The sequence below is a fragment of the Cetorhinus maximus genome, chromosome 13 (genome assembly GCF_964194155.1).
Source record: "Cetorhinus maximus chromosome 13, sCetMax3.hap1.1, whole genome shotgun sequence".
Classification (NCBI taxonomy): domain Eukaryota; kingdom Metazoa; phylum Chordata; class Chondrichthyes; order Lamniformes; family Cetorhinidae; genus Cetorhinus; species Cetorhinus maximus.
Genome location: NC_135891.1, coordinates 10350660 through 10361277, shown reverse-complemented (window position 1 = coordinate 10361277; position 10618 = coordinate 10350660). Strand labels below are relative to the sequence as shown.

The window sequence follows — 10618 nt, the reverse complement described above, 5'->3', positions numbered from 1 at the left end:
TGGCGATTAGGGAATTAAACACCATCACTCCAATGCATGGCATGATAGCGTTACATCCCTACATATCCTCCATTTCAAAACCAACCTGGTAGGTGTTGCACTGTCAGTGCAATAAGGAAGCCATGCATTCTCACCTAAGAGCCATCCTCCAGTTAATACGCATTCCAAACTCCAGCCCTCCTCTTGCAAAAAAAAACGTACTTAACTTGTGCACTTTGCAACTTAAGAACACCAAAAGAAAAAGCAGGCCATTCAGCTCATCGAGCCCGCTCTGTCATTCAATACAATCATGGCTGATCTGATCGTGGCCTCAACCCCACTTCCCTGTCTGCCCCCGATAACCACTTACTCCCTTGTCGATCAAAAATCCATCTAAGTCAGCCTTGAACGTATTTAGCGACCCCAGCCTCCACTGCTGTCTGGGTAAGTGCATTCCAAAGATTCACGATTCTCAGAAGAAATTCCTCCTCGTATCCGTCTCAAATGGGAGGTGGCTTATTCTGAAACCGTGCCCCCAGTTCTAAATTCCTGAAGGGGAAACATCCTCTCAGCATCTGACCCTGTCAAGCTCCCTCGGAATCTCATATGTTTCAATAAGACCACCTCCTGTCCTTCGGAACTCCAATGAATATAGGCTCAACTTGCTCAGCCTTTCCTTATAAGACGATCCCTTTGTGTCAGGAATCGACCTAGTGGATCTTCTCTGAACGGCCTCCAATACAAGTGCATCCTTCCTTAAATAAGGAGCCCAAAACTGTATGCGGGACTCTACGCGTGGTCTCATCAACAGTTTGTTTTAAAGACATGCCTGTCAATATGGCGCTATAAGAAGACACACTGTTGAAATGGATGCTCTGTTAGGTAAGCAAAGAACAAGTGTTTATGGAAGCAAGTCACTTTACTTTCAATAAAACAATTTTTCACACTGTCTCCATTTCCTCCTCCACCCAACCCTCCATCCAAAACATATAGTAACCTGTCAAGCACAGTTCCAGCAGCCAATATATATTACAGCCTGTGTCATGCACCTTTTCAACAAATATTTATTTTTGGGGAAGATTTAAAAATTTGAAAGAGGAAGATTGAGCCTCAGAGTGCCAGGGAGTCGATCATTTCAATGATCATGTTTTGCCGATCTAAAGACATTTTACTTTGTTTTATGAGTTTAATGACATTTCTCCAACCTCTACTTTAGCCATTATTATAAACCGGGCCTCATATGAAAATAAAAGCGTCGGCTGTTCAAGACTCAAAGCACTACAATTTTTAAACGAGGGGACCATTAGGTATTAAAATGCTGTAAATTAGTTTGGGAATTAGTTCCAATTTTCCAGAAGAAAAGCTCTGCAAGTGTTTCAATATTGTTTAAAATTTAACTGGAGCAGCAGGCCAATAAAAGAGGAGACAGGTTCTGCTGAAGACTCGATTAATAAAAGGCATCAAATGCAAATGAGCAGGCACATGACAAGTTACTAGCAGCAAAGCACTGGGCAGTGAGCAGTGGACGCATTAAACTACTCGCGGAAGAGACAGGCTGCAGCCACTTGTTTCAAGAAAAGCATCACAGGAGCATGGGAGCTACGATACAGCGAGTTCAGTCGTGGTCTCAGGCAGGTCGCACTGAGAATTCAACGGCGTAAAGCACTGTCATGTAAACGAGTGTTTCTACAGCCTTGAAACTGTTCCAAAGTTTGTCAATGGTGACATCACAAAGATGACTCGTTTGTGTTCTGTATGACAATCAGTAAATATTCCTTATCTGTCAGGGGAGAAAAAAATATAAATAGCAAAATTAGTAAAATGTTCAGCTTCACAAGCAATCAAATGAAAACATGAGATCTCCTTTTCGAGTTAGGAAAAATTGAAGTTAGGTTACTTCCTCCCTTTTACTTAATGCTTTACGAGTGAGGGTTGCTATTAGCTTGCAATCTGAACAAAGGTTTGCACCAACAGCCTCTGATGGTTATCACATCCCAAATCTGTGCCCACCTTTCCTGCAACCACATGCCTAAATCTTTCCAATCTGATGCTCACCCCACGCAGTATAAGTGGCCCCAGCCAAAGTCACGAATGACACAATGACAGTGGTGAACTGTCCTTCCTCAGGCTCCTCAACTACTCCACAGCCTTTGACACAGTCGAACAGCCATTCTCCTCCAACACCTCTCCTCTGGTGGTGTCCAGCTAGGTGGGACTGCCTTCACTTCACTATCTGATTGCAGCCATTGTTAGATGGATCCTCTTAAAGCCTCATTTATCTACTGCTATTTGCTGACAACGTCCGTAGACTAGGGGTCAACTCTACATCTAAGCCACAGACAACCAGTTCTACCTCTCTTTGGTCCCCTTATCTAAGGAAAGATATACTGGCATTGGAGGCAGTCCAGAGAAAGTTCACTAGGATGATCCCGGGTATGGAGGGATTTTCTTATGAGGAGAGGTTGAGTAGGTTGGGCCTGTACTCACTGGAGTTTAGAAGAATGAGAGGTGACCTTATTGAAACATATAAGATTCTTAGGGGGCTTGACAGGGTAGATGCTGAGAGGTTGTTTCCCCTTGTGGGAGAGTCTAGGACCAGAGGGCGTAATCTCAGAGTAAGGGGGCACCCATTTAAAACCGAGATGAGGAGGAATTTCTTCTCTCAGAGGGTAGTCAATCTGTGGAATTCTTTACCGCAGAGGGCTGTAGAGGCTGGGTTGTTAAGTATATTCATGGCTGAGATAGACAGATTTTTAATCAGTAAGGGAATCAAGGGTTATGGGGACAAGGCAGGAAAGTGGAGTTGTGGATTAACAGATCAGCCATGATCTCATTGAATGGTGGTGCAGACTCAATGGGCTGAATGGCCTACTGCTGCTCCTACATCTTATAGTCTTATGGTCTCAACCCTTCCACAGCTCTTGCTTTCAGTCTGCAATTTATTCTAGTTAAAGATTGCTAAGAACCATGTATTCATTCCCCACAACTAAGTCCATCCTATTGCCCCCGATTCCATTCCTTGCCCTGACCATTGTTTCAGGCTGACTCTTTGTAATATGGTATCCTATTCAACTCCAAACTGATGCTATATAATTGCGCTATATCCTCTCTGTTACAAAGACTATTTTCACCTGCCTAACATAGACCATTCCATCTCTGCCTCAGCTTATTATGCTGCTGAAATCTCCAGCACTCTGTTGTCACCCACCGAGTCAATTATTCCAGCGCTGTCCTGACTGGCCTCACATCCTCAACCCTCCATAAACGATAGTGAACTCTACTTCCCTATTATCCCTGTTCTCACCAGTTGCCACCCACCCTCATCAGCCAACCTGCACAGCCCCAGAATTTTACTACCACAAATTTAAAATCCCCTTCCTCATACTTAAGTCCCTTCATCACTTTGCCCCTTCTTTATGTCTGCAGTCCCGAGACATCCCTTGAACTCAGCATTCCTCGTGACTCTGGCATTTTGTGTACCCCACCACCCACCACCACAACATCCCTCCACCCCCGATGGCCATAATTTCTACTGTTAGGCCCCACCTCATGAAGCTCTCTCCATAAGGCCCACCCCCACTTCTCTACCTCCCCCTTCCTCTGCTCCTTCAATATCTTCCTTAAAACCTTCCTTCTTTGACTGAGCTTAAGTCTTCTCTCCTAATCTCTTCTCCTTTGGCTCAGTATCCATTTTTTGATCATGCCTTGGTCAAAAGCTTTGGAATGTTTTTCTATATTAAATGCACTATATAAATGCATGTCTCTGTTGTTATATTCAGCACACGTTGCCACCATTACAATGCAATTTTTTTCCCCTCAATGTTTCCTTCTCTCCTTGGTCAAAGACGGTAGATTTTAATGGGAGATGTTAAGGATGATGTAGAGGCGAAGGGGTTCATGAAAAGTGCAGTCTCATCTTAGTAACCCTCGAGATGCCTCACTTCAAATTTTAGACTTAATGGGAGCCTGGGCAGTCAACATTAGCTTTCTAATTGCCCTAGATTGGCACCACACCCACAAACATTCACTCCCTCTATCACTGACACACAGCAGCAGCAGTGTGTACCATCTACAAGATGCACTGCAGGAACTCACCAAGGCTCCAACAACAGCACCTTTCAAACTCACAACCACTACCATCTAGAAGGACAAGGGCAGCAGACACATGGGAACACTACCTAGGGCAAGTTCCCCTCCAAGTCACTCACCATCCTGATTTAGATATATATCACCGTTCCTTCACTGTCGCTGGGTCAAAATCCTGGAACTTCCTTCCTAACAGCACTGTGGGTGTGCCTATACCACATGGACTGCAACAGTTCAAGAAGGCAGCTCACTGCCACCTTCTCAAGGGCAATTAGGGATGGGCAATAAATGCTGGCCCAGCCAGCGAAGCCCACATCCCATGAATGCATAAATAGAAAAATTACAGGTGACCCAATCCTGTTCACCCACGCATAAACATCTCAGTGAATGGAGAGTAGGCGTGAGGGACTCAGGATGATGTCTAAATCTCCAAATTGTTCTAGTGGTTGACTGTGGCTCTCCTACTGCTGTTCTGGTGGAGATCAGACAACATGTTCAATGGCATTACCATTGCTGAATCCCCACCGTCAACATCCTGGGGGTTATCATTAACAAGAAACTTAATTGGACCAACCATATACATACTGTGTCTAGAAGAGCAGGTCAGAGGCTGGAAATTGTGCAGTGAGTACCCACCTCCTGACTCTCCAAAGCCTGTCCACCATGTACAAGGCACAAGTCAGGAGTGTGATGGAATACACTCCACTTGCCTGGATGAGTGTAGCTCCAACAACACTCAAGAAGTTCGACACCGTCCAGGACAATGCAGCCTGCTTGATTTGCAACCCATCCATCACAATAAACATTCACTCCCTCCACCACCGATGCAGCGGCAGCACTGAGTACCATCTACAAGATGCACTGCAACAACTCGCCAAGCCTCCTTCAACAGCATCGCCCAAGCCTGTGATCTCTACTACCTGGAAAGCAAAGGGCAGCTGATGCTCCAAATCACACAGCATCGCGACTTAGAAATATATCGCCGCTCCTTCGCTGTCGCTGGGTTAAAAACCTGGAACTCCATCCCTAACAGCGCTGCGGGTGTACCTACACCACATGGACTTCAGCGGTTCAAGGCAGCGGCTCACCACCACCACCTTCTCAAGGGCAAGGGTAACCAATGCTGGCCTTGCCAGCGAACCCCATGTCCCATGAAAGAATCAAAAAAAAAAAAAATGGCACAGACCAGGAATCAAACCTGGGAGTTTCTGATCCACACTGGGTCAGCACCATGGCAGCGGGTGCTCTCACCTGCCAGGTCACTGGGGAGCTAATAACACGGCTTTTAAAGGGATAGACAACCGAGCTTTTATCCTGGAGGAGGGTAACACAAAATGTGCCTAATGCACAGGTTAAAATAAACCACATTTACCAGGAGCAACCATGATTTCATTTTTCTTGCAGCGGATTCTTAGGAACGTGAGGTCGTTCTGTGGATCAATATCCCGGATGGTGCTCCTGGCTTTCATGGACAGCTGGTGGATAAGCCCAGCATACTGGACTGTGGTCGCATTATCCATGGTCGTCCTGATGGGAATACCTTAGAGAGGAGAAGAATATCGTTCAACCATGTGACAATAACAGGCAGGAACAGACTAAATGACCAGTGTCCGCTGTGGTTCAAAGGACAGCACACTCTTGCCTCTAAGGTCAGGAGGTTCCAGGTTCGAATCACACTCCAGGACTCGAGCAGGAAAATCTAGACTGACACTCCTGCGCAGTACTTAGGCAGTGCTGCACTGTCGGAGGTGCCATCTTTCCAACGAGATGTTAGACCAAGGCCCTGCCTGCCCTCTCAGGTGGACGTAAAAGATCCTGTAGCACCATTTTGAAGGAGAGCAGAGGAGTCATTCTGAGTGTCCTGGCTAAAGTTTATCCCTCATTAAAATAATCTGGAAAATTCCTTTCCGACCCCTTCTGAGATCACACATGATGTCGACTTTGCCAGTGTCAGAAATGCTGCGTATTTGGAATAAAGTCGAGTTCCTGCTTGCGCAGTTCGAACCATCAATCTGATTGCTTTAAGATGGTTTTTGTTTTACCCAATCATATCCATGTACATCCTTTTGATCTCCTCCCCACCTGATTTCCATCCTTCTTATTCCCTTGTCTCATCCTGTGATATATGTCAAAACGCACCAACATTGACCAGTTGAGTGAGGCAACAATCTCCATATATGAGCCCAGTAGGCAATTTAAGTCAGGGTATGGAAGGGAGAATAGTGCAACCTCGTCTTCACCTGGCATCCATGCATTTGCCAGTAAAGGGATAGGGGGAGGTCACTGAAGCCAGCTTTAACCAAACTGCTCCAACGTATTGCTGCTTTAAAAAAGATCCCAACCAATCAACATTTTAATCCAGAGGGCATAAAGCAGAAACCACGCTTTGGAACATGAACCATCCAGTGTCTCTGTACCAGTTCAACACCATAATGAACATATGAAAGGGCTCTCAACTGATGATGAAAAAAATCCAGATTCATAGCACAAGAAAATAGGAGCAGGAGCGGGTCATACTGCTCCTTAAGCCTGCTTTGCCATTCAATAAGATCTTGGCTGGATCCTACATTAACTGCCTGTTTTTACCCAACCCTCTTGTATCTAGAGTGTCCAGAAACCTTCTGATCTCAGTCTTGAATATACTCAACACCCACATTCCCTCAGAAGGAGAGAATTCCAAAGATTCACAACCCTCTGAGTGAAGTGATTTCTCCTCACCCGAGTCTTAAATCATTGACCCCTTATCCTGGGACTATTCCCCCTCCAGCCCAGGGAAACAGCCTCTCAATCTATACCCTGTCAAATGTTCTAAGAATTTTATAGGTTTTAATGAGATCAATTCTCATTCCTATAACCTCCAGAGAACATAGGCCCTTTCTATCCAATATCTCCTCACAGGATGACCCTGTCATCCCACGGATCAATGTAGTCAACATCGATTACACCCCTAGAAGTATGTCCTTTCTTGCATGAGGAAACCAAATACCTGCCCAAATTACACTCTGTCTACATTTGTTTTATAAAACAAACAAGAGGAAAAATACATTTAACAATGCAAAGTCTGATCTTCCAATCTCAGTTATCACCTCCATGCTGTTCCTGAGTCCTATGATAGATGCAGATATGAAAGCAATCTGGTCCATCATTCATCCAGAAAAAGCTATAGATTTCAACTATAGTAAAGGATCCCAAGGTCTTTGGTTTTAACCTCTTCGACAAACCCTTGGGGTCAAATATGACTTGCTTCCGCTCTGGTTCGATGGGTTCTGAGATGGTTGATAAGTCCAATGTGCGGTCTGCAGACTCTGTCACATAAACACCAAAGCTCCACTCACTGATCACTGCCATCATTTCTAAATTTGCACTTCTAAATTTTCAGCCACTAAAGCATGGCTGTAGAGTTCAGCGCTAACTCCCATTATCAATACCTCAATTCTTCATTCAAATGGCTAACGTATGCTCCATCAGCTTGTTAACGTCTAACCTAAAACTCAATAAGATCACATGTTATTTCAGATCCCAAAGTCATCCGGTCCTGATGATGTCACATTACCACATTTTGACAAATTATCTTAAAATAACATCATTCCAAGGGGGGAAAAAAACAGCAAAGTTAAGTTCAGCCCGTTTGACTAAAAGAAACTGGTGCGACGATGAACCAGGAAGATTCAATCATTTGTTATAGACCGAAAAAAAAAGGTTTTAAATACCTTCTGCATTGACGACTATAATCCCTACAACACCCGTCTGGCTCTGAATTCTCTTCAACGTTTCTTCAACTTCAGCCTGAAAGAGAAGGAAAGTTAACATTGCCAGGTAGCGATGCCGAGAGACTCTTAATGTTCTCCCTCATCTTCCCATTGCTCAACGATGGCTCCAGATAAGAAATTGAAAGGCTTTGGGTCACCTACCCTCTCAGTTGGAGATGGAAGAGAGGACGGAGAGCGAGGGGGGAGAAAAGCCATGAAGAAACAATTAGAATTTTACATTTGAATTATTGGGGTCAGGGCATCACTGTGAGGACAGGGATTACAGGCGAGTGGGACGACTTCCAGGCAGCGGTGTTTACGAATGAGCTTAGGGTGGGGAGTGGGAAGCCAGCCAGGGGTTTGCGGGATAGCCAAATCTGGAGGTGACAATAACGTAAATGATAGTTTCAGCAGCAAGTGGGCTGAGGACAGGACAGAGGTGGCAACGTTACAGAGCTGGAATCTTATGATGGTAAGAATACACGGTTGTAACCTCAAGGAGGAGGCTGAGATTGCAAGCAGTCTGGTTCAGCCTGAGGCAGTTACTGGGGAAGAGGGGTGGAGTTCTGAGGTGGTGAGGTGTATGCTTTCAGGCTGTCTCTGCCAACATCTCCTACAGCAAGTTCCTTGGAGGTAACAAGCTCACCTGCCTCTCCTTGTGAACATTTGCTCTCCAACACACTGGAACACCACACACCCTGTTCTCGTTGCTGCGGCACATCCTCACTCCTGTCAGTAACTGGATCATGTGACCCATGTTTATTCCCTTCCCCCAACCCATCCAACAAAAGTCCTAAAGTACTGATGCATGATGGGCTATAGATCCAAGAGTGCTGGCATCATTCCAATATCTCACCCCAGTACCATTATACGTGACGCTAATCCTATCTCTCTCTCTAACCCGTACACTCTCTCTCTTAAACACATATACACACATAAACACTAACACTGCGATGAACCATCAGAGGAGCTGATTTTCCCTTTCCAAGTGTGCTCAGGGCAATTGCAAAACTGAGATAAACTGAACTGACACAGACAGAAAGATCAAATCCAGGTCTGGCTGGCCTGGGTTGATGTGTTTTGACATTAAGGAGGGCAGTAGAAAGCACAGCCACTGTTCTCCCCAGACTTCTAAGCAGAAACAATCCTATCTGTAGACTAGCATTATAGACTCAAGGAATCGAGAACCGATGAAAAGCTGCTGCATCGAGCGCTGTTCTTTGCACAGATTGTAGCCTACAATCAGACTGATGGAGAACAACTTCTCATAGAAATCATAGGAAGTTTACAGCACAGAGAGCGGCCACATAGCCCACTGTGTCTGCGCTGGCTGAAATCGAGCCACCCAGCCTAATCCCACTTTCCAGCATTTGTTCTGTGCCCTGCAGGTTATGGCACTTGAGCAGCCTATCCAGACACCTTTTAAATGAATCGATGGTTTCTGCCTCTATTACCCTTTCAGGCAGCGAGTTCCAGGCCCCTAACACCGTCTGGGTGAAAAGTCTGTTCCTCATCTCCCCTCTAATCTTTCCACCAATCACTTTAAATCTATGCCCTCTAGTCACTGACCTCTCTGCCAAGGTAAAAAGGCCCTTCCCATCCACTCTATCCAGGCCCCTCACAATTTTGTGCATCTCAACCACATCTCCCCCTCAGCCTCCTCTGTTCCAAGGAGAACAACCCCGAGCTGTGCAATCTCTCCTCACCGCGGTGCAGTTTTCCCACACCTGGCAACATCCTCGCCAACCTCCTCTGAACCCTCTCCGATGCAATTCCATCCTTTCTGTGACGAGGTGACCAGGATTGCACCCAGTCCCTCCGCTTCTGATGAAAACTTTAAATCAAAAAGTACCTTGCAATGGGAAGCACTTTCTCTGAAAACAGAGCAAAAAAATAAAATAAAATAAAATAAAGCAGCCAAAATCTAAAATGAACTACTCAGCATCACAAGTGACAGGCAGGTTTACCCAGCAAGTCATTGGCACAGTAGCTTGCTAACACTGCTTCACTTTCAGAGGTTAATAAGGAATATGTGTAGCTGATGCCACAACCCATTGTGGGTGTGTTCAGCATCACTGTTGATGTTAGGCAGGCTTTTAATATCCTGACATCCAAGATACGCAAATGGCTTCAGCCAGCTTTAATCGAGTCAGTAGCCAGAGGTGCTTTTAACCTAAAGCCTCGGATCAATATTAAAATACGAGCATCCCTGCTGATTCGATCCTATTAATAATAGGGCGTGTCTAATACCTTCTGACAGTCTCTGCGTGACATTTCATTGCAAAGCCACCGCCCAAGCCATAGCTGTGCTGCAATAAAAAGGAATAAGAGGGGGCTCGGCTCCTTGCAAAGCAAATGCATTCCTCCCTCCCTCCCTATCTCCCTATCCTTGCAGACGAGCTGCCCCCCGCCCCGCCACCAGGTGTGCACAGGACTCACCATTTCCCAGGTTACTCGCAGCTGTTTCAGCCAGAGCCGGCTGCCGTCCACCGCGCCTGCGCGCTACGCTTCAGCAGGCGATGACATCATCCCCGCCGTCCCCTACGCTAATTGGGTGCCATTGGAGTGCCAATCAACGGCGAGGCCCCACCCCCCGCACCGCTACAATTCTTTTCATCAATGGGCGGGCACCTGGTCCAGGACTCGCCCTGTCAATCACCTTTGATTGACATCCAGGGATGCTCCAGTTTCTGGGGATCAGTTTTAATGGATTGCATCCCAATCCTTCAATATGGCAGAACTCGATAAAAGGGAACAAAAAAACATTCTGGTGAGGAGTTAATCTCCACCTATCACTGGCCCTC

General features: G+C 45.8%; 1 protein-coding gene across 2 annotated transcripts; it reads right to left on the bottom strand.

Moving 5' to 3' along the window:
* Positions 1 to 879: 879 nt before the first annotated feature.
* LOC144688409 (dynein light chain roadblock-type 2-like) lies at positions 880 to 10332 on the bottom strand. 2 transcript variants are annotated; one of them, XM_078554901.1, is made up of 5 exons: positions 10254 to 10306; positions 9542 to 9688; positions 7776 to 7851; positions 5438 to 5605; positions 880 to 1759 (listed from the first exon to the last, which is right to left on the bottom strand). In XM_078554901.1, the coding sequence occupies exons 2-5, from the start codon at positions 9590 to 9592 to the stop codon at positions 1707 to 1709; spliced, it is 348 nt and encodes a 115-aa protein (XP_078411027.1). In that variant the 5' UTR covers positions 9593 to 9688; positions 10254 to 10306; the 3' UTR covers positions 880 to 1706. The 2 variants fall into 2 exon arrangements, with proteins under 2 accessions (XP_078411027.1, XP_078411028.1); XM_078554902.1 differs by lacking the exon at positions 9542 to 9688 and having other exon boundaries at positions 10254 to 10332.
* Positions 10333 to 10618: the final 286 nt, after the last annotated feature.

Excerpts from the sequence above, each read along its gene's own strand:
- LOC144688409 (XM_078554901.1), bottom strand. The coding sequence starts at position 9,592 with ATGGAATTGCATCGGAGAGGGTTCAGAGGAGGTTGGCGAGGATGTTGC. Across the intron at positions 7,852-9,541 it reads GTTGGCGAGGATGTTGCCAG|GCTGAAGTTGAAGAAACGTT; the intron begins GTGTGGGAAAAC and ends CTTCTCTTTCAG. Across the intron at positions 5,606-7,775 it reads TATAGTCGTCAATGCAGAAG|GTATTCCCATCAGGACGACC; the intron begins GTATTTAAAACC and ends CTCCTCTCTAAG.